Raw genomic sequence first — 23,591 nt, forward strand, 5'->3', positions numbered from 1 at the left:
CCATCTCCCCCTGCCTTGTCCCGTCTTCTACTCCCGCCCCCCAGTGGCCCAAACCCTCGTCCGACTCGTCGTCCCCCTCGGAATCCCGGGGAATTTTGCCGGAGAAATACGGCGGGTACGGAAAGCGCTGCGGCCTGACAGGGTGACAAGAATCACTTGTCTTGCGACCGCTGCGATTGGCGCTGCATTTTCCTCTCTGTTCAGCATCTGGGCTGTCTATAACGTCGTTCACTTCCCGTCTCGTTGCTCGATCTCGCTCTCCTTGCGTCTTTCTTCCGATCCCCGAACTTAAAACAACCGTGGGTGAGACGGCCGCCCCGTTTCCCGTCTTGAGCAACCCTCGACATTATGCGGTCCAGTATCGCCTGCGCGCGCTGCCGCCGAAGTAAAATCAAGTGCGTCAATTCTGGCGTCGACACCACCTGTCGCGCTTGCGAATCCTCCGGTCGAGAATGTGTTTACCCTACGCCTGCCATTGGCGTTGGCGCTGCCGCCAAACGAGATATCGCAGCCCTGGCCGACGGGGAAGATCGCAATGGTGATTGGGATAGTCCGAAGCGACAGCGCTCTCGCAAAACTGTCGGCCTTTCTTCCGCTGCCAGGGATGCTTCCAAGGCGTCCCTCGATGCCCTCGATTCATCTGTCCTAACCATAAAGGTATGGGAGGCAGTATTCGACCTGTTCCAGGCGCACTATGCGACAATTCTTCCCTTCCTCCATCCCGCCTCCTTCATGGGCCAGATTAGGCAGCTGTCTGGCAACAACCAAACCTCACCTCCAACATCTAACAATGCCTCCTCCACCACCATCCCCAGTTCCCAAGAGCCCCCTCGGGATCAGGCTCCGAACCCTCCATCAACACCGCCCAACCCACTCATTCCTCTAGGGGTTCTTGCCCTCACTGCTCGTTTCCACCCTCAGCTCGCCGCATACCATTCTCCCTCTTCTCCGGGAAACCCACCAAATCCCCTCGTTGCCTCGGAATTCTACGCGACGGCACTGCGCAGCCGGCTCGCCGGCGTGGATGGCGCCAGTCTTGCCGTTCCCGACCTCACGCGCGTGCAAGCGTTGCTTATGCTCGCCCTGCATGAATGGGGCATGTGCCGTGGCAAGAGCGCGTGGCTGTATGTTGGAATGGCCATCCGCATGTCTCAGGCTATGGGACTCCCGTTCGAGTTGGAGAATGATGTATTCTCTCGGGATGCACCTCGAGACCCAGCTCTAAAGACAGAAGCAGACATGTTTGGCATAACGCCGCGCCCAGAACAAAAGGAACAAAATCAATCGGACGAGGTGATCGCGCAGGAAACGAAGCGTCGTACTTTCTGGGCGTGCTTCATTCTTGACCGCACCCTAAGCAGTGGAAAATACCGCCCCCGAATGATCAGAGTCAAGGAACTGGACATCCAATTGCCTAGTGAAAACGCCTTTGCGTTCGGAGAGCGGGTGCGCACTTCTCGCTTGACCGACCCCGTCGGTCGACGTCCGCAAAGCTTCAGCTCAACCTCCCAGGGGGTCCAGCAAATTCCCGGCCTCCGTCATAGTATTGGCGGGTATAGCGAGGGGAAAATGCCCCAAAATGGCGCCGATAACCATCCATGGTCGCCGGTCTCAGGACGGAAAGACTCCACCGAAGAGGAAATTGACCGGTGGGAAATTGGCGCTGAAGAGTCAGTTTTGAGTCGAGCCGTTCGTATCACCCGAGTGTGGGGAAGCATTGCCAAGTGGTCCTGTGCTGGAGGACGACGAAACGAACAATTTCCCCCATGGCATCCTGACTCGCGCTTCCACCGGCTTCGAACATCACTAGCAGAATTCCGTGATGCATTGTCCCGTAATCTGCAATACTCTCCTCGCAACACTGATACCCATATCATGTACAAGAACAACCTCCTCCACCCATATACCTTTATCCATCTGGTCTATTTCCTCTCGGTCATTGTTCTTCACCGCGCCTATATTCCTTTCCTTCCTGTACGCTGCGCAGAGCCCGTCGGGCCCCTTGATGAACCGGTGGACAAGACTGGAATGCCGGAAGGCTTCTGGCGTGACAGTGCCCGCGAACTTTTTGCTGCCGCTCGACAATTGATGGACCTGGCAGTGACGTGCCAGGAACGTGGTGTGCTTGTTGAGAATCCGCTCGTCGGATTTGCTATCTACAATGCCGCATTCGTAGGCGTTTACGCCACCCATTTCCCGCAGATGGACCTTGACGGCGCCCTCGCCCCTGTACAGAGGGGCGACCCACAAGGCCAACTTCAGTCGCGCAGGGCTCTGGGCGTTCTCCGCGAGATGCGGCCACGCCTTAAGATGGCAGCGGGCTGGTTCCGAACCCTGAACCGCCTACATAGTTACTTCTCAAAGGTCAAGCGTGACTTCCGCCGAAACTCGCGTAGGGGAGATATGTTACCTCCGGATGCGATTGACCCGCACAACGTCAATGGGATCCGCCCCGTGCGTGAAGGTGGATCTGGTGGAGGATTGGAGGAATTCAAGCTGTTGGAGAAGCTGTTCCTGGAGTTTGGCAGCCTCGATGACCAACTTACCGACGGCCCGAGCAACGAAGAGGATGGCGATCGAGCGACGAACGTCAGTGACACCGGTAGCAACCACATCCGCAGTGACCCTGGTGATCTTGGCGAGGGCCCGCTGGATGGAGCAGGCGGACGTCGCGAGTCATGGGTTACCGTTAACAGCCCGGGTCTGCCTCTCCCTAGCCTAGATGCCAATGGCGAACGCCGACCCAGTCTCCCACTCCCCCCAAGCCGATCTCTACAACCGCAGTCACCTTTCTCCCTCCCATCACTTCAGCATCACCCAGACGGCTCGCAATACAACCGCTCTTCTCCAACGCTCCCTTCCCTAGCACCTTCAGGTGCATACGGCGGGCTTCCAAACACTTCAACCCCTGCCTCATCCGCACGCCTACAACCAATAAACTCGTGGCTGAACTCTCGGTCACAACCGCCTCCAGCATCATACTCGCAATCCCTACCCCCGATCAGTGCCGCTGCTCCCACACACGGCCTGCCGCTGCTGCCACCCCCAGGGTCCATCGGACACCCCGGCGCATCTCCGCCAGCAACACTAGATGGCCTCGAAACTTTCAATAGTCTCTGGTCTACTAGCCTCGGCGGCGACGACGTCCTCGCCTTCCTCGAGGGTAGCGAATGCACGCAATCTCCCAGCGCGGCGTCCGAAGTCGGCGTCCCAGCTGGCTGGCTAAGCACAGTGTGGACGGAGTTTGCGCGGTAACGAAAATCTGCTTTACCTGTCATTGTTGTTTCGTTTTGTTTTATCTGTGTACTATTATATCCTTCCGCCGCATCTTTCTGTTCTTTTCTTGTTTTTTTCTTTGTTTTTATCCATGACTTCGTACGATATCACACGACTTGGAATGGAAATAGCGGGATCGGTTCGGGGCTTTCCTCATCATCTTTGCCAAAAAGTCTTGAATGGCCTCGGTTCTCGGTCTTGGTCTCGGTTTCGGTTTGGGGGTTTGTTTTCTTTTCTTTTCGTTTCCTTTCCCCATTGGAAAATGAATCAACGGAGCGGAACGGAATGGGAATGGGAATGGGAATGGAAATGGGATGCTTTGAGCGTGGCGTCTGGTGCTCTACCTTTTTTGTTTGGCTTTGCTCTGCTTACTTTTATCTCGAGATATTTATCTCATGGATGGGGTGTACCTTTCCATATCGATTCGGGCTGATTCGGATTGTTTTATTTTATTTTTATTTTTTCCCTTAGTCTTTTCCTTTTCCCTGTGAAGTCGTGCCTATTTCTTGCGTAAGGGTTAATACCTAGTGAGCTAGGGAACGGTGGTATGTAAAGATATCCCCAGCATTCGTCTGGAGTAAACCAATCTAGAACTTGAAGTTGTTGACAGCATCCATATAAATGTATCATTGTAGCGCACAATCTCCAGAGTGACGTTTTTGGATGCGCTACTGAGCCTCCCTGTCTTCATGTGTCGACGGTGTAAACGGCCACATGAAGATCCCCGTTCACTGAGTAATCAGGGCGATTTCACTTCTGCAGGTATTGGGTATTTCGGGTAGATCCGGATTCCGAGACTTGATTTTCAAGATGGTTATACACTGGCTTATTAAGTTTATCGTGAACGAAGGCGCTTCTTTGAGTACACATTTCGTCGTGCTGCTATCTACTGTGTGCGCTCGTATTTCCAGGGCAGGGTCGTTGATCCCAGCCCCGTTGGAGTATAGTATATAACCTGCTAATATAGTAGAGACCAATATCGTCCATTAAAAGAAAGATCTTATATATTTTGGGCTCTGCCTTTAGTCCACCGCTGCGCTACTGCAGGATGAGTGCGGACTTTCCCAGGACTCGGGAACAGAGAGTAGAGGGTCAAGGTGTCGTGGAAGGCTGCAGAATGATGTGCGTGAAGCACTTGGGTCTGGGTGGTCTGGGTGGCGAAATGCACGGAAATTGGCCAAAGCTGGAAGGTTGGAAGGTGAAAGTTGGAACTGAAACTGGCTGGCTGAAATCTGATCCTTCCTCCACTCCGCCATTTCCAAGGTTTTCGCCCTCGCCGGATTTCTTTTCCTTATTGCATCCTTGTTCATCCCCGCCTCGCATCCCATTTGCATGCTATTCCTTCTCCTCATCGCAATGTCTCTTCCTCCCGCTCATAACCCGCCACCCCTGGTGAGCGCGGCTCTCCAGCGACCGAACAGCTCACTAGGTAGTAGATCAGTAAGTGATGCGTCCATCGCAAGCCAGGCTCGTGTTGAACTTTCGAATTCATGGCTAACGCGTTCGGATGCCTAGTTCAGCATTCTGCTTTCTCGCTCACAAATGACTCACCATGACTACCTAAATGTGGCTCGCTGCTCAGCGCAGAATTCGCTAATTACATTATAAACTTGCCTTTGCTGCCGCCTCATGGGTGAGAGGATGCTCAAAATTGGATATCACGGATCACTAGGAAGGTCTGGTCTAACAGCGTCCAGCAACACATACGAGCTGTCCGTCTAGAAATTTTCGGGTCTCTCTACATCGGGAATTGCCATTTAAATGGCAGCGAGATACACCCCCAGAGGCTATGGGATGAACGCGTTCAAGTCCACCTATAAATAAGATTGAGAATTCTTGGTATGGGCTCATGATAACCTCGCGCGCTGAAATCCTTTGCCATGATATCGTTCTTCAAAGATTTGGCATCTGCATTGGATTCAAATGGATCCAGATGTCAAGAGAATGTTTGCGTGGTTGTGGTGCGCCATGCGTTGAGGTCGGGCCCAACCCGGGAAATGGAACAATGACGTCTAACAACGGCTTTTTCAAGCACTCTCGACTTGATAATGGAAAGAGGAAGATACTCTAGTCGCACATACTCTGCTCAGTACTAACGCTTAAGGCTTCGAATGTGTCAACTCGGCCCACTGAGATATGGTCAGGATATTTTGAATACCGGCCAGTAGATCAAGAAGAGGGGGTTTGAAGCCGCATAGAGTAGCTTGGTTTACTGTGGCAACCTGCCGTATTGATCACTCGCATGAGGACGATAAACTCAGGCTAAAGTAAAGTTGGCCCCAGATTTTCCGGGCGGATCCTGTGGCTGCCGACTCAACGAGCCTCTTAGAATGATCCCCGAGGAACATTCATGATTCAGCACCCTGGACCCTGAGGCTCAAAGCGCGAGAGCTCAGTCGCAGATTCCATGCCCAAATTAATATGCTCACTTTGCATGCTGCGTCTTGCCTGATATCAAATGCCTATCGAGGTTTCACCCACTATGTTCGCGGACAGCCAGGTTTGTGACATCGACATGCCCTCCCGTCTCTGGTGAAGCTTGGCGCTATCTTGGAAACGCAGAATATAAACAATGGTCGGAGCGGATAAAAGATGCGACCTTTTCTTGGACCATGAATGCTCCCGCGCTTGCTATAAAGCCAGGATTTGGTATGATTGGCGAAGCGTCCCATTTCCGCCCACTCGCGGTTACCACTCACTCGGAACTTCACTCCGACCTATCACAGCGCAGCAGTCCCTTGCTCACCTACAAAATGGCTTCTGATTGTTGAGGGGCCGTGTCCTGTCTTAGCCTGATGATTATTTGAGGCACAACACACCTTCGACGTCGTCTTCCCTCTTCGTCGTTGCCTGCAGTTGGAGTTGGACAAAAGGGCATCAACAGCTCCCTCGCTCCTTCCTCTCCCCCGATAATGAGTGATTCCTTCCCTTTTTCACCTTACGACCCCTCATCGCAGTACCCAGAAAATGAACCAGTTTTTGGCACGGCGACGCCTGGTTTCCCACAGCCTTCGTTTTCATCACAAGTTCCGTCCGAAGTAACATCCATCCAGGCCGAAATCTCTACAACTGTTGCCACTGTCGTTGCTCCAGAACATTCTTTGAACAGCAAAGTTCCGATCCCACGGTCAGTGAGTTCAACCGCGGTGCCGAATCGAGGTCGAGTTAGTCGGGCGTGCGAAAATTGTCGTGATCAAAAAGTGAAATGCAGCGGGCAACGCCCAACTTGCCAACGATGTCAGGAATCAGGGGTTCAATGCTCATACGGTGATCGAAAACGGGAGAAATTAGCTAGGTGCGCGACTTAGCTGACTCCCTCCAGGATGAAAGGGTCTGAAGTCTGACGGAGTGCAATAGGCGACTGAGTGACCTTACGGCGCGGGTTGAATCATTCGAAACTCTGCTGCAAAACATTTATCCAAATCTGGATTCCCTATCCACCCAGTACGTGGAACAGATTTTGAACGATGTAAGCGCTATTCCTCTGTAGTCGATTTCATGGACACGTTCATTATTCCCCTTCAACGTTACTCAACAATGTGTTTCATAACAGCAATACGACAACGATCAACCGCCGAGTCATTTACCTTCGGATCTCCCGTCTCCTCTGTTTACCACCGATTCAGGGTCCCCAATAGGCGCAATCGACTTCACAAATGAAGACTTCAACCGCGATGAGAAGATACAGGCTATGGGATTTGTTGGCGAACATTCGGAGATTGCGTGGATGTATAGACTGAAAAAGATCCTCCACCGTGTTCACCAAGGTCAATTGGGCAAGAGTCTTGATCGCGACTATGTCACTACTGCGAATTACTTCATCGACGACACTGAAGTAACTGTCTTGGACGACGTTGACCTGTCTCAGCGGCCGCTTCCTGCGGTTGCAGATCGATTAATTGAAAGCTATTTTCACACCGTGCACCCTTGTTTTCCAATTGTCAACAAGGTTACATTCCTAGGCCAATACAAGTCTTTCTATTCCGCTCCTTCTGTCCGACCTGGAAAGCGATGGTTAGCAATTCTTAATCTGATATTCGCCATTGCTACGAAGTACGGTAATGGTTCATTGGGGGACCCTGAGACCGACGCAGATCACCATACAATATATTTTTCTCGGGCGTGGAAGCTCAGCATGGGTGATGTTGCGTTGTTGGACCATCCGAATCTTCAACAAGTACAGGTTGAAGGTCTTAGCGCTTTCTATCTTATGGCAGTGGGCCAGGCTAACAGGTCCGTCAAATGCTTTTCAACCACTTTAATCTTTGATTTCTGGGATTCCGAGGGCTGATATATTGTTATTGAAGATCCTGGAGGCTTTCAGGTATCTCGATTGAGTCGGCCGTTACGATGGGGTTGAATCTTCGCAACGAGAGCAGCATTATATCATACAGTTCGAGAGAGACTCGCTACAGGGTCTGGTGGTCTGTGTACGTACTGCATGTATTGCTATGTGTGATGACTGGGCGTCTTCCTAGCAGCACAGAAGATTCCTGTACAACCCCTCTTCCGGTACCATTCACCGAAAAGGATTTTTCGCGGGGTGAGATTGAGAAGCTGATTGAAGACCATGAGGCACGCACGATTTTTATTCGGAACCTGGTCTCTCGTTCCTCCGCACAGTCAGCAGAAAGTGCCTTGATACCGGAAACTGCCATGCGTCCTTCTCCGGGCCCTGATAAGCACAGCGACCGAATAGCTTCTTCCGCTGTCCAAATCCTTACATCCACAACGCCGAACATTTCTCTACATTTTCTCTATCTCGTTGAACTGGGGTTACTCATGCGACGGTCCATCGACGCGTTATATGCCCCTAGGGCAGGGCGAAAGTCGTGGCGCTCTATTGAAATGGTCATCTCGGCGTTGAACAGTAGGGCGGATAGTTGGCTCTCCAAACTCCCAGCTGAACTACATTTTACGCAAGGATCACCGGCTTGCGAAAGGGAAAGACTCAGTCTTGCGTTTTCCTTCTATAGCACCAAGATACTCATCACTCAACCCTGTCTTAGCCGCATCCTTCAGCAGGCTTCCTGGGATAGTCAAATTGAGGGTTTTTGTGCCACAATGGCTTCAATGTGCATCGACATGGCTTGCCAGATGTTGGAGTTACTGCCCAATTCTCCAGACCTCGGGTGGATTTATCGTTTGTCGCCTTGGTGGTGTATCGTGCATTATCTCATGCAGGGCGCCACCGTCCTCTTGATCAGTCTCTTCATCGAAGAGAAATCAAACACGACTCAACATCCGAGAACTATTAGCAATGTTTCCAAGGTGGCTGCCTGGCTTTCTTCGTTGGCCACGAAGGATCCATCAGCGCAACGAGCTTGGACAGCGTTTCAAGACCTGCTATCACACCGCGAAATCGAGATTGCGATGGAGCCCCAAAACTAAGGCTGACACTTCGTCAAGGTCTCGGGAATTATTCTTCCCGTATTTTCAGCTCATGTAACTTTTTTTTCTCTCTCTTGTCCACCAATCCTGCGCACATGGATAGGGATTGGTGAACTGGTGGGTTCAATTTATCTAAAACTTTGTCAGTTTTCCATCTGCCCACCTCTGTATCAAATTTCCCGACGGGTTAGCACATAGTGCTCTAAATGATGGTACAGGTTCTCCCGACCTCAGAAAAGCTGCGCACCGCACTTTGCCGTCTTCTACATCCGGTCACCTCTAGACCCGTCCACGCTATAGTAAACCCATCTCCGAATAAATACGCAGACAGCACGAGCACTGATGCCAGGTAGCTGCTTCGCATTGCGGTTTACATGTTTCAGGGACCGATCACCGGTGTGCATGACGCTAGCTACCCACTGCAAATGGTGTTCCCTAACAGCAGGTTCGCCCAGAATTAAGGCATCGCAGCCCGCCTGTTAGGAGGGACAATCATTCCTTAATTATCCGAAATAAGACATCTGCACTGATCAAATGGATCACATCCAAATACCGAAGCCCAACGAGTGGGTCATACATAAACGACGAGGGTTGTTGCTATTCGCCGGCACCGACTTCCGAAAAAGGCTCCAGGGGTCAGATATGCCAATTTCAGTCTGCCTGCTTCCCGGTAGGCGCCTAAGGGCCCATATTCCCAGCTGGTCGCGACTCGCAAGAAATATCCTGCCAATTGGATTGGACGGCCATGCCGCAGCCGTATCTTCGTGACCGGCATAACGCAACCGCATTTGACCACCAGCATAACTCCACCGAGCTAAATTTTTGCTGGGAAGCGATGTAGCCATTGGAATCGTGTCTTCAACCATGCTAATTTCGCCAAATCACGAATCAGCTGCCTATATCCGTAGGTGACTTGGAGGTAAGAAGGAGACAACCCCCATCCAGACCAGGTCAACCAACCCTAAAGTAGAAATAGAAAGCATAATAACGTCCCATAAAAGAAGAGCCTTGAGGATCAAGGTAACGCATTTGTGGAGACTGGCGGTTTGAGAAGCAGAATATCAATCTTGACATCATGATCTGGTAATAATGCAATATACTCGCGTCTTAAAAAAAAGCGCGAGTTACTGGTATGGAAGAGACTAACCGTTTCTGGGTTAGCATTTATGGCGGCCGAGAGCTAAGATGGCAGGTTGCCAACATATGCGAGCCATATCTCCACTTTGTTATGAACGCTTTAGAGCCTCAACTATGGATGGGTAATTGTTGATTTCACAGTACGTAGTTGATCTAGGGAGTCTCTATATTGGAACAGCCAATGTTTGACCAGAAAGGATCTGTTGTAGGAATATCCCCAGGTAACTGAGTTGTAATGAGCTTTCAGTGTTCATGATACGACGCCCATTTCGCGGGGTTGAACTATTTGCTGAAACCGACAGAGAATATTGTGTGAGCCCATTTGGTTGTATTCCGGTATACCCAGGCAATTTTAAAGCAACTCACGAGCGCTCAAACCACTCGTGCTCCAGAGTCACGTGTTTGAGGTGATAACTCTTCACGTGATCCCGGTACCGATATCCTTGTCTGGAGGAGGTTGAACAACTGACTTCGACTTCCTGATCTCCAGAAATTAATCCATCCACGTCAATCAATATCGCGGACGGTTAATTTCCCGGGAAATATCGTAAGCAATGCAATCTATTGGAAGCTGAAGCATGTCTATGCGGGGGTCCATGAGGCGTTCGCACCTGAGACAGGTCAGCGCAGCCAGTCTGGACTCGGTCTCCACGTCCCGCTCCGTCGACACTCACACAACCCAACATGACGCTCTCAGCGACCATCCGTCCAGTCCAGACGGCAAGACCACCTTCGGGTTCCCATCTACGGGGCTAGACCGGCGGAAGTGCTCACTCTGGGTCCACGATGAGACATTCTCCAAGGAGGAGATCTTGTTCAACCAGGCCGCGTTCACAGATACAGGCGTGCGTGATGGCGATGTCATTGAGATCCTATCGACCTGGTCTCTCCCGGACGCGCCGCAGACCGTAAAGCCTGATTTACGGTCGAGGTCGCTACGCGATGGCAGGCATGTTGACTCCAGTTCGTCGCCGCGGTCCCAGTCGATGTCGAAGTTCAAGACGCCGCTTCAGACTCGCTGTTTGTTTGTGGCTAAGCCGCTGCCGCAGGAGATTAAAAGTCGGCATCCAAAGCTCGAGTTGTCCGTTACTAGCAGTGTTGCCAATATATTTGGCTTCAAGAATAGAAGCTCGGTGTTTATTTCTATTGTTGAGCAGGTGCAATGTGCGGCGTCTCATGTGGACATATCTTTCCGTGACCAGTTTCTGGTCCGCTCTGACATGTGGAGGCTGGTTATGTCGGAGCTGGCTGGGAAGATCATCTATAAGGGTCAGAAGATCGTGTTCATGGGCCACATCAAGGCTACTGTCAAGAACATTTTTATCCGAGGGAAAAAGGTTCTTTCGGGATTCTTCTCCCCGCAGACCATACCTGTGTTTCGTAGCGAGGCTGCGAAGTACGTCTTGTTCATTCAAATGTCGAGGGAAATGTGGGACTTTGACTCTGAAGGGACGGGGGATATCCTCTTCAGCAGGGTTATCAATGGGTTTTTGCCGGAATTGTTCAAACGATGGGCAAATGCGGATGCGCGGCACCTGGTCACTATTGTCCTATTCACTCGGGTTGAGTATGATGCTTCGACTACGGGACTTTCAACTTCCCTTAATTCGCAGAGTCTGAAGAATACCTTGAGCCCCAACCATGTCCCGACTCGGGACTTCTACCGCGTTGTCGTCAACGATATGGCCAGTGGCCATTGGACGACTATCCTTGACGAGTTGAAAAAGGATTTCAGGACGTTTCTAAGGGACGTATCGATTTTGAAAATGCCAGAGGATCCAGTTACACCTTCCACGGGTGCTCATGCCACTCCACATGCGACCATTGGAGGGTGTCCCAGCACCGCACTGCGCGGCAATATCCTAGAAGCGGTCCACCTTGCTTCTTCGCATTTGGCATTTGACCACATCGATCGTGATATGATTCATACTGGAACATCTATCATTGTTATAACCCCAGGTAGTGGCGTCTTCGAGGTGTCTTATGAGTCTTTAACCTCTACTACCGAAGCACTCACGAATCGGGGGATTGCAATCGATTTGGTCTGTCTTAGCCCGATGCCACTTCACTCCGTGCCCCTATTCAAATACCGCGAGCCGGATCGTGGACGTCTCAATTCTTCCTACGGTGACATTCAAAGTGGTGGTTATTCACCAGAAATGCGCCACTCTTTCGCAAGCCTGACCAACCGAACTGCCCATTTCTCCCCGAAGTCGACCATTTCAAGTACCCCTCCAGCAAGTAGCCATCGCGCTCCCTGGCACCGTGCGCATGACTGGAGTTACGGCATCCCGCACTGGCTTGATATCTCGTACTGGAACCCTGAGACATATAGAGCGTCACGGCGGATACTGAAGAAGGACCCGAACGCTCCTATTCCTTTTACCGTGACTAAAAAATCGAAGGTTTTCACACCTCGAGTGCGCATGTACGAGATACAAATGGGTGGAGTCATGGAAAGTGAACAATCGAATATCTCTATCCCCTATCTCTCTGAAGGTCATGGTACTTCTAGAGGTCTAGACCCAGCCTCCCTCGCACCGTCTAGGTCCTCGTTTAGACGAAACTCCCTGTTCAAGAATCAGTTGAGTGATAGTTTACGACCAGATCCCTTCTTGCAGCATATGGGAGCCTCAAAGGAAATGACGCTTGCCAAGTCGCAAAAGGCGTCTGCAAATGCAGCCTGGATGGACAACTATGATGATATAGTATTCCGACCGTTCACACGACGGAACCACCGCCGCAGGCACGGTAAGCCGAAGCGCCTGAGTGAGCCCGAGGTTCAGGCCTCTAGTACACACGAGCGGCTCTCTGCAAGGTCGGTAACGCATCTAAGGGAACAAGAAGTGAACCCGAACGAATGGCCACGGAAAGAGGCAACTCCGAAGCCGCCTGGAAACAAGGCTGTTTCGCCTAGGAAGCCGGCTCTAAAGGCATCCTCGAAACAAAAAACGCCGCGAATCTCGCGCACAATCAGCTTTGCTCTCAGAGGGCTAGGAGTTGCTCCACCCAGAGCTCAGGCAAGCACAGCAGAAGTCAATGTGGAACACGCTACGGGCATGCCAACCTCAAATACAAAGAAGGGTTCAGGGGCGCTCAAGGAATCGAAGAGCATGGAGTCTTTAAGCGCCTCCGATTCTGCATCAACAGCAACCGTCGTTGAGTCCTCGCCTGCTCCAAGCACCCCTCCGAAGCCGCGAAAAAGCCCCACTATCACACCTTCGAGGCCGATATCGATCAAGGTCCCGGCGAAGGCACCCGCTGAGGACGCGGGGCAGCCAACGCGCTCCGTGACCGAGTCATTCTCAACTACTGGCCCAGAGCATCCTTTGAATGACAAACCTGGCGAGCCTCAGACTAAAAAGACAATTCCTAGATTTGAATTGACACCAAGCGCTGGCTTACGAGAGCCATCTGCCAAACCCTCCCAAAGCAGGCTGCTTTCTCCTTGGGTCCGTTCCGTGAACCCATGTAATACTCCTAGAGAGGTTTCGCGGGATACCAGCTGGTTCGGTCGCTGGCAGCATGCCTATCCCAGGCCACCTCATGTCGCTGTTGTCAAGTGGAAGAGCTTGAAGTCACCTGCTGTTTTGCCTTTGACCACAGAGGAGTTTCCCACCGCAAGTGATCTTGCGTCTGATTATTTGCAAACTCCTTATAGAGTCTTCCCGAATGATGATGCGGAGGGCATAGACGCACCGAAAACTACGGGCGTATTACTGCGGGAAATGATTTCCCTGCGTCTTTCTCATGGGTTCCAGATCGTTATAGGGGAAAGAGTAGTTGAGGCATCGGGACGGTACACTCTCAAATCGCCAAATGTCTTCGATACCCAAACCCTAGAAAGGGATGGCACGACTGTATTCCTTTCAAAGGGCCATTCTATCCATCGTCTTGTTTGCACTGGAGGGAATGAGATTGAGGTCACCCGATTTCTACATAGGAGCCTTTCGGACCTAGCACCTGAAAAGAAGAGCGGGCTTGACGATACGTATTCCGCAGCGATGCGGACAATCCTAAGTCGCGAGTACGATGTGAAGCACATGAAGCTTCGTCCGTCAACTGAAGAGTACAACTGGAACTACGCTGATAATTACGTTGCTGGCCATCGAGACTATCTATTCAACCCGGCGCAGAAACTCCATTTCTGGCGTGTCCGATATGTCCTGATTCCAGTGCGCCTACATATGCATTCCCGATGGCACATGCAGCCTATAAATCAGGATAACGAAGAGGAAATCCATTTGCTCGGTATCAATCAGCTCACCCTAACTTGGCAGCGGCATAAATACGTCCCCCCAGAGGAGAAAAGAATCGAAACGTCCAACAAGCACAGAGAGCAAAACCCGCTGAATATCATGTACCAAACGAGGAATCCTTCGGAAGTGGTTGCCGCAGAACTGAATCTACTTGCAGACCCAGGGCTAGATAGCTTCCCAGCACAGCTGCTGCCGGAATCTGAACTGTTGGAACGCTCTAACATCAGCCTGGCATCTCTAGCTCAAATTATTCAAGGAGATAAGGGGGTGAGAATGATGGATCGCAGATGGCACTGGAGACTACATTATAACTGTTTTATTGGCTCCGAGCTCACCACGTGGCTCTGTCAAAACTTCCGAGATATTGACAGCCGTGAAGAAGCTGTCGATTTTGGGAACAAGCTGTGGGACCGTGGCCTATTCCAGCACGTGGAGAAGCGGCACAACTTCAGGGACGGTAATTACTTCTACCAAATCTCGAGCGAGTACCGCGTTTCACGTCCTGAGTCTAGGAACAGCTGGTTCCCTCAGATCAGGCCGGACAAGTCAACCCCGTCAACTCCTGCAACAGCGGATAACTGGAAGGATTCTCCTATGAGTGCTCACTCGCGGAATGCTAGCCTTGATCAAGCGGCTCCTCAAACACCGAATACTCCAACAAAGTCGAAAAATAAAGCCTCTGTTATGCTGTCAAAGACATTGAAGTACGATGTCGATCCTCGAAAGCGCTCAAATCGTCCAGAAGTTATCGATCTTCACTACGATCGGTTGCATAATCCTGATAACTGCTTCCATATTGAACTAAGCTGGATGAACACCACCCCGAAACTTATTGAGGATACAGTCCAATCTTGGGCCGCGACTGCCGAGAAATTCGGCCTCAAGCTTGTGCAGGTGCCTATCGCTGAAGCCAGTGCGATTGACCAAACGCAGCCTTTCCGCCGGCCATACAGGGTTAAACTGAAGGTTCCTCCTCCCAAGGGGCCCAGATCCGCGGTTTTCAGCACAGCTTCATTTACGCAACAAGTCTCACCGGACGCCTATTATTTCCAGAAGCTCATTCTGAAGAAATTTGACTTTGTGCTAGATTTCGAAGCACGATCTGACTTCCCACCAGATGTTGATGTTGGCTACTCGTGGGGAAGACCCGACTATCGATACTCCCAGTACATCCATCAGTCAGGCAGTCTTCTCGTGCAGATAACAGACGAGGGTGACTTTCTGGTCCTAGCAAACAGACTTGTCAGCACAAGGACCGTAGCAAACAGTCGTGACATCCCCCGACATGACCGGCCCGAGCAGTACCGGGCCCGTGCAGGAACCTACGATCCGATGGATCGTCTTTCCCCACGCCTCTCCCCCCTCGTCCGCCCAATTCATGATATCGCCGGTTCAATGAGTCCGCTGAGCCACTCTGGCTTTGATTCTGCAAACCTCTACCGTGCGCCGGAGAACGTCCTGCACGGGTTTGAGGAATTCTGCAATGACCCCATTCGGTTGGGGCAGCTGTACAGCGAATCCTTTGTTTACCCAGCTTCAGCGAAGGCGGCACCTACAACGACATCGCTTATTGATGCGTCTATTCCATCTTTAGAGCTACCTGCACCTGTCATCAACCACCACATCTCGCCGCCGCCGGGAACGCCGTCAAGGCCGAACACTGGAACCAGAAGCGAAAATCTGCCATTACTCGATCCTAGGAGTCGCCAGCGGGATGATAGCTCAATTACCAAGGGAAGTCCGAGGAGTGGAGGGCTGCGGCCTCTGAACTTGAGCGGGGCTTAATCAGTTATATTGGGTTATAGTGTATGAGCTTCTTGCTAGGTACTATATCGTGTATTCTATATTTTAATGAATGAAACGAATGGCGCCTTGTTTTTTAACCGAGCAAGGCCGGAGTTTATCCCGAGTTGATCTAGGCAGAAGCAAAACAGCTTCTTGCTCTCGACATCACCCCACTTCCACCACTTCACCCTTTAGCTTCATCGCTGACATGCATCGCCGTTCCGAGTCAATGATTCGTGGATATATCCGACCTGGCTAATTTGCTTCAATCACAACTCCCTCTCATAGTCCATCAGACCAACTCCATTCCGAATACCCCTCGCCAACAAAGCACCCCGCCCTATGCACCATGAAGCAATCAACCAAGATGCGAACGAAACGGAAGCTCTGGGACTTCCAGCCAAGCTGCTGGAAAGTGGAATCTATCATGGAAGACGGAGTCTTGCCCTTTGCCGATGCGGAATTGCTCGACGCGAAGAGCGATGGCTAAGGATAAATATATTCCGGTGGACTTCCTTTGCTTGTCGGATTCTTTAAACACTTGATCTGCTTGGTTAATTCAGTCTTTTTCCTTTGGTTGTGGAAATTACAGTATATTCTTTTCAAGATGAAGTTCACTGAGGGCATGTGGCTCCTGAGGGTGAGATTTCGACCCTACTCGATGCATCGTCAATGAGCTAACAAATCACGATATAGGAGGGAATTCGTATAGACTGGATGAACAATGTCGAGCGGTTGGATCTTGAGAAGGATACAGTTAATCTGTTACTGAACAAATTCCAACGACACCGTGGAGATACACTGAACTCTCGTGGGTTTATTCTGGCATATGCATGCTAAGGAAGATAACTCAAGGCCTTCTGTTGACAGCTACCATCTCTGCACGCGTAACTTCTCCGCTGGAGGGTATTATCGGTGTCAAAATTGTCCACTGGTTCGTTGGCCCTCTTCACTTGTTTCTAACGGTCTCTAATTGCTTCCTATGTACAGGGCTGGAGGACTAGACAATGGACCTCATTACGAACTGTCCACCACCGAAGGCCATACCAGCATAATATACGAAAAGGGCAAAAGTCTCAGCTACGCCAGTGGTCCTCTCAGTCTAGATATCAACACAGCCCCCAACGAATTGGGTTTTGTCTTCTCTAGCACAAAGGGAAAACTCACAGGCCACTCATGGCGCTCGATCGGATACGTAGGCGACCAAACGACCCCGAAATCCCGCTTCGACGATGGCATTTTCTTTGAGCGTCAGGGCTACATGCTTGCGGGTCTCGATCTCGGCGTCGGTGAGAAACTCTATGGACTCGGCGAGCGATTCGGCCCCTTCGTTAAGAACGGTCAGAGCGTGGATATTTGGAACGAAGACGGCGGCACTTCATCGGAATTGGCTTATAAGAATATCCCGTTCTATATCAGCTCGAATGGCTACGGTGTTTTTGTGAATAATCCCGGCAAGGTGAGCCTGGAGCTGCAATCTGAAAGGACCACTAGGGTCAATCTCTCAATTCCTGGTGAGGAATTGGAATATTTCATTATTCAAGGAGATACGCCAAAGGAGATTCTGGCCCGGTATACGCAATTGACTGGCCGTCCTAGTTTGGTTCCTGCTTGGAGTTATAATCTGTGGCTTACTACAAGTGCGCACTTGGCTCTCTTACCTCTGACATGTCCTTCTGCTAACCTGTGGCTTCCAGGTTTCACTACAAACTACGACGAGGAAACTGTGACTGGTTTCCTGGACGGATTCAAAGACCGAGACCTCCCACTGGGGGTGTTTCACTTCGACTGCTTCTGGATGAAGTCCTACCAATGGTGTGATTTTGAATTCGACTCTGAAATGTTCCCTGACGCAGCTGGTTACCTCCAACGGCTCAAGGATCGCGGACTTAAGCTTAGTATCTGGATCAATCCGTATGTTGGGCAAGCCTCTCCTCTCTTCGAGATTGGAAAGGAGAATGGGTACTTCATCAAGGTTCGTCTTTTAAAATAAGGTCTTATTATTAGCGAAGCCACTGACCAACAATCCTATTAACAGAGAACCGACGGCTCAGTCTGGCAATGGGACCTCTGGCAAGCGGGCATGGCCGTCGTCGACTTCACAAACCCTGACGCCAGCGCCTGGTACTGCGAGCACCTAACGCGGTTAATGGAAATGGGTATTGACACTTTCAAAACCGACTTCGCCGAACGCATCCCATACAAGAACATCAAGTACCACGATAACTCGGACCCCGTCAAAATGCACAACTACTACGCCCTCCTCTACAACAAGATCGTCTATGAGACCATGACATCCGTCTCGGGTCCCTCAAAGAGCCTCCTCTTCGCCCGCTCCACCTCCGTCGGCGGCCAGAAGTACCCCGTCCACTGGGGTGGTGACTGCGAGTCAACCTACGAAGCCATGGCCGAGTCGCTGCGTGGTGGTCTCTCCCTCTCTCTGTGCGGGTATATCTTCTGGGCGTCAGACATAGGCGGGTTCGAGGGAACCCCACCGCCAGCACTGTATAAGCGCTGGGTCCAGTTCGGGCTTCTGTCCTCGCATTCCCGCCTCCATGGAAGCTCTTCGTTCCGAGTCCCCTGGATCTACGGCGAGGATTGCTCTGATGTGCTCCGGGACTGCGCGAAGCGCAAAATCACACTCACACCGTACCTCCTCGCTGAGGCTTTAACTGGGCACAGGGACGGGACACCGTTGATGCGCCCTATGTTTGTTGAGTTTCCGGAGGATTTGAATACGTATTCGCTGGACACGCAGTATATGTTTGGGAGCAATTTGCTCGTTGCGCCTGTGTTTTCGGACAAAGGGTCCGTGGCTTTCTATGTGCCCAGGACATCTCAAGACGATGATGGGAGCTGGATCTCTTGGTTTGATCATGAGAAGACATACGAGTCCGGCCGCTGGTATACGGAGACGCATGGGTTTGGCACATTGCCGATACTTGTCCGGCCCGGGTCGGTGACACCGTTGAATCCGACGCTGGAACGGCCCGAGGGCGATGCGCTCGATGGATTGGAGGTTTTGGTTAATGGGAATTTGGGTGGGAAAGAGGTCAAGGTTGAGATCGTTGACCCGGAGAATACGCATGAGGTGTTGAATGTTCTGACGGTTAAGTATGATGAAGAGAGTGGCGATGTTTTAGCTACTGTTGATGATGATGATGAGACAGGCGTCCAGGTAAATTTGGTTGTTGGACACTAAATTCGTTGATTTCGAGTCAAGTCGACCCAGTCCATGTTTCCATTATTATACCTAGTATTATGCCCAACGTATTACCCTGGGTGGTGGTTTACACTTACACTAGACTGATAGATAATACAAGGTCTTGGCGTGTAATTCAGATTTATGTATGTAGTATTCAAGGCCGTTAACGTATCACGTATCATGCAGAGGTTGTGGTAACGAAACTAAGCCGAAAGACTTAAACACATGGGTATCATAATCAAAACGAGAAGAAACACAAAAACCGCCACAGATAAATAACCAGCAAATCAAAAGATCGCCGGTTGATGTCAAGGCAAAATGCTGCAAAATGTGAAAATTAAAGCGCTAAGGTGTAAGCCGAGAAAAAAATTCCAAGTGGAATGGGTTATTGTAAGTGGTTGACGAGCTGGGGTTCTACCACGCTTCTTCAACATCAAGAAGCCATCTTCGGACACCTTCTCTTAGCGTGTTATCCACTCCGGACAACAAACGCTTGCGCTCTCTCTCGGTCAGGCCAAGTCCCCCCTCGTCTTCGCGGCAATGCTCAGCTGTGACGCTGCGGACTATCTCTTCCAGTGCCCCCAGGACTACACGGCGACATTCAGTACGAGGAGCTTCAAGTGGAGGAATATCCTCTCGCATAGTCATATACTCTGGGGTTCTGTCATTCTCCTTCCGAGATCGTGACGGGGATGGTGCTCTGGTGGGTGCCAAAGAGGATGGGCCACTTTGGGCTAGCACGCGTTCCAGAGCATCCACAAGGGTTCCGTCCAAGTCCATCACAGGCTCCTCCACAAATCGTTCTTCCACCTCGCCGATATTGTACCCATCCAATCGAGGTTTAGGGGACGGCAAAGCCGAGCTCATGGCAGAGGAGAAGTAACCACTAAGCTGGGAGGTGGACATAGAACCTCCCGAAACATGACGGGGGGCGCCCGGTGGTGTCGGTATTCCGCGTGGTGACATCGGTGATTTCTCAGAGCTGGCCCCCGCAATTCTACGCTTGAGGCGCAGCCGCTTCACAGTGAAGGTTCGCACATCTGCAATCAAAGTCGTTGCAACATCCACCCACCTCTCTGGCTCATCAGCATCCAAAGTCATAGCGTTGTTTGGAGTGGGTTCTGATTGCATTGCGCGCCTAATGTCAGACTCCAGAGTAGGATAAGGTCGCACTCCCTGAAGTAAAAAGTCATAATGGAAGGTTTTTAACCACCCAGCGACGTTAATATTTGGGCCATCATTGTCTTTCGACTGGTTATGGAAGCCCGAGCCACTGCTATGAGTGGATCCGAGGGCATCAATGCTCGTTACCGACGTCCGAGTCTTCTTCGGAGATGCCATGGTGGATTCTCCAGACGAAGACAGTGAGACAAACCCGGGCAATGGGAGTTCAACATCGACAATCCCATCCTCTTCACGGACAGATAGCTTCAGCGACGTTTCCTTAGTGTTGTCCGTTGTTGAAGACAGGTCTTGTGTGTCCCCTTCGAACTTTCGTTGGGAATTTGGTGGTTGCGGGATGGAGATAGTGGCACTACTAGCGATCTGTGGAGGCTCTTCGCCAGAGGCCTCTTCAACCATCTGGTCAAGAGTCGGAGGATTCCGTTTGGATGGAATGCTATAGATCGACGTTGGGCGATGACGATGTTCAAACGGCGGCCCAGCACTGCCATAGTCCGTTGATGATTCCTGGCGAGAGCTCCAGAGGCCGCTGAAAAGACTACCCCACCGACCTCCAGCAGAGGGAAGGCTGCTGTTGACGCTTACTGCTGAGCTTTCGCTTCTTTGTAAGTTTTTCAACAGGGTCTCGGACGCTAAACTATCCACCCCTTCTTCGAGAACCTGATCAGACTCCTCCCTTTCAGTTCGTCCTTGGGACGCAAAGTGCGGCACGGGAACTGCGCTGCCAGGATTTGCGGTCGATGTTGTCGCCGTACTAATATTTTTGCTGCGTGCATCCTTTGCATGCATCGGAATCCCAATTGTTCTGACCGAACGAGCATCTGAACCCCTGCGATACGTGCTAAAATCATTCTCGGCATCATCTGCCGACCGATGAGCCGTCTCATTCGACGAAGTACTAACAGATCGATGATGATTATCTCTATCGGCGAGATTCAACCGTTGTACGCGAGATCGCCGCTCTATAGCTCTGCGAAGTGGTTCTTGCCGCAAGACAGGTACGTTAGGCGGACTTTGAGAAACGGCACGAGTTGAGGCAGAGGTGCCCGGTCGAAGGGGGGAAGGAAGTGGTTCGAAGCGTTGCTTCGGTGGGAGAAACGCCGACAGGAGGAAGATGAGTCGTCGTGCAGTCATCTTATCAGGAGAGACAATTACCGTCCTGTTGGGAAGGGCCGGTTCTGAATCTTGCTGTGCTTTTTGCTGTAGATAGTGCCGCCGTCGGTACCAGTCAGGGCCCAAAGCATTCAACCACTCCGTGTGATTTCCCAAAAAGGCAGTGATTAGAACAAGGAAGAAGAAGCTATGCTCCTTGTCACCAAGATTCCGCACGATCGAACGACCCTCCTCGCGCCATACACCCCAGCGACTTTGTCCCGTTATTACATTGGGAATATGTAGCGCACCACTGATGCGGCGAGCACTTCGAGAAGCTTCTTCCTTCAATCTCGAATTAAGCGCCAAAACGTTCGCTGGTAGGTGAAGGAATGTTTGATTGGTTCGTTGCATGTTTGGAGGCTTGGCGGGTTTCGGGTGCATTCCCGACGTATCAACTCCCTTCAACAGAAAGAGTATCTCGTTTCGCGATAATCTCTCGAGATGTGACAGTGTGCGGTTGATAACATCCCAATGGTCCACCAGTAGATCAATCCGTTCGTCCAAGCTAGCAGGAGCAGATGCAGCAGTGTCATCAAGGAACCCACCACGCCAGCGGTAGTCCGAGTCTAACGAGCAAGACATCCCCGGTTTGGGTGAATCCTGACCCTGAGTACTGAATCGAGAAACTGGTCTCGCAGCATTCCGGGGCAACAGCGGGATCTGAATAGTGATGGCAACTGCATACATCGGCGTTTTCTTCTCTTTGATTTTCTTACGCTTCGTAGCGTCCGGAAAAGGATAACCAGTCTCCGGTAAAGAGTCTTGGTGTAGCGATGAGGCAAACTCTTGCCCCTCCGATGCATCGCCTGCCTCAGGCAAGTTGACGCTGAACATTCTTGTCAGAAGGATAGTCACCTTTGAGCGAGGCTTGTGGTCAGCACGGTTAGTGCCGGCAAATCCTGAGGAGCTGCCAGTGGTGTATGATCGCGTAAAAGAATTCCGGTTCGCAGGGGATGCATTGCCGGCCTCGCCCGGTGCATCATCAGCAGAAATTATATGCATCTTTGTGGACGAGCCACGGTAGCTAAATGCACTGCTGCCAAATATACAGTTCAATAGACCTGCATCATTCATATCCGTCGGCTGGCGCGAATGAGCAGGTTCTTGTAACCCTCCAGCTTGGGCCATTGTTGAACTACGACCGCGGGCACGGGCGAACGCACTAGAGGATGTCGGCGACGCCCTGCGCATATCAGCTGCAAATGAGGGCGTGCTTTGATCTGCTAATGACGATTGAGACAGATAACCCCGCCGCCCCCGGGAAAGTGAGGAGATGGTGCGTGCATGTCTCGGCCCGGGAGTCTCAAACACTTGAGGTTCCAATCCAAGCCCTGGAGACGGCGGCTCAGATGTATCAGCTCTCGAGTCCAGGAGAATACAAGGTTCTCTATCCCCAAGCGAATTCTGGGCAATTATCACTCGGAAGTCCTTGAGAGGATCCAACTCCACGCCCGCACGGTCATCGTAGGCACCAGCTGCGGAGGCGTTGGGGGAGTTGAAGGCGGTTTGTAGAGGAAACGCGTGCGTATTTGAGCGACGAAGCACACTCGCATCGGGGAATAAAAGACCGGACGTATGCTCCTCTTCAGTGACCGATTCAAGCTGTGGGGTAGGTTTGGTCGAGTACGCCGAGGGATTCAGAGTCGAGGCGGCAGTGTTCAAAAGTCGGCCGAGCATTATGACACCACAGAGATATTTCTAGAGCCGACAAACAGAAGGAAAAGGCCACAGTCGAAAAGTAAGCTCGAAAAATGCAGGGAAAAAACAGGCAAATAGAGGTCAACACAGGGGAATTGGATTCCACCCAGAACAAGAAGAATAGATCACACAACGATCCTAAACAAATAGGCGCGGACCAAACAGGATCGAATTCAATTACCGACAGCCAGACAAAACTGAACTGTAGTTCCCATCACTCAATCTACCGCAAGAGGATCATTCTCGAGGATCCGTCGACCCGAGGGGCAGCCGATCTGTATCGGATCCGGTGGACGTTGCCTTGCGGTGATAGCAACGAAAAAGGGCGGGACAGATGGTTCAAGAACCGCGGTGCAGAGGAATTGGAAACACCCACCACACTTAAACACGAGAGGTAAGCAGATGAGAGGTGGAGGAGGGGGAGTAGAGGGGTGGAGGGATGCGAACGGAAAGTGGTTGGGCCCTTCGGGTTGGTGAAGAAGCCGAAAGGGCGGTGAGTGAAT

General features: G+C 51.4%; 5 protein-coding genes across 5 annotated transcripts; 4 read left to right on the plus strand and 1 right to left on the minus strand.

Moving 5' to 3' along the window:
- Window positions 1-348: 348 nt before the first annotated feature.
- Window positions 349-3,255, plus strand: APUU_80532S (putative C6 transcription factor; the record flags this gene model as incomplete). Its single annotated transcript, XM_041696823.1, has 1 exon — window positions 349-3,255. The coding sequence occupies one exon, from the start codon at window positions 349-351 to the stop codon at window positions 3,253-3,255; it is 2,907 nt and encodes a 968-aa protein (XP_041562415.1).
- A 2,933-nt stretch (window positions 3,256-6,188) lies between these two features.
- On the plus strand, window positions 6,189-8,667 carry APUU_80533S (putative C6 transcription factor; the record flags this gene model as incomplete). Its single annotated transcript, XM_041696825.1, has 4 exons — window positions 6,189-6,571; window positions 6,634-6,745; window positions 6,830-7,509; window positions 7,584-8,667. 4 exons carry the CDS (start codon window positions 6,189-6,191, stop codon window positions 8,665-8,667), a joined length of 2,259 nt encoding a protein of 752 aa, XP_041562416.1.
- A 1,715-nt stretch (window positions 8,668-10,382) lies between these two features.
- iml1 (GTPase-activating protein IML1) lies at window positions 10,383-15,848 on the plus strand (the record flags this gene model as incomplete). The annotated part of the gene is made up of 1 exon (XM_041696826.1): window positions 10,383-15,848. The coding sequence occupies one exon, from the start codon at window positions 10,383-10,385 to the stop codon at window positions 15,846-15,848; it is 5,466 nt and encodes a 1,821-aa protein (XP_041562417.1).
- A 607-nt stretch (window positions 15,849-16,455) lies between these two features.
- APUU_80535S (putative sugar hydrolase) lies at window positions 16,456-19,050 on the plus strand (the record flags this gene model as incomplete). Its single annotated transcript, XM_041696827.1, has 6 exons — window positions 16,456-16,488; window positions 16,545-16,659; window positions 16,719-16,782; window positions 16,839-17,488; window positions 17,546-17,823; window positions 17,887-19,050. The coding sequence occupies 6 exons, from the start codon at window positions 16,456-16,458 to the stop codon at window positions 19,048-19,050; spliced, it is 2,304 nt and encodes a 767-aa protein (XP_041562418.1).
- A 417-nt stretch (window positions 19,051-19,467) lies between these two features.
- On the minus strand, window positions 19,468-23,067 carry APUU_80536A (uncharacterized protein; the record flags this gene model as incomplete). The annotated part of the gene is made up of 1 exon (XM_041696828.1): window positions 19,468-23,067. The coding sequence occupies one exon, from the start codon at window positions 23,065-23,067 to the stop codon at window positions 19,468-19,470; it is 3,600 nt and encodes a 1,199-aa protein (XP_041562419.1).
- Between the last annotated feature and the right edge of the window lie 524 nt (window positions 23,068-23,591).

This window comes from Aspergillus puulaauensis, chromosome 8 (assembly GCF_016861865.1).
Source record: "Aspergillus puulaauensis MK2 DNA, chromosome 8, nearly complete sequence".
Taxonomy (NCBI): domain Eukaryota; kingdom Fungi; phylum Ascomycota; class Eurotiomycetes; order Eurotiales; family Aspergillaceae; genus Aspergillus; species Aspergillus puulaauensis.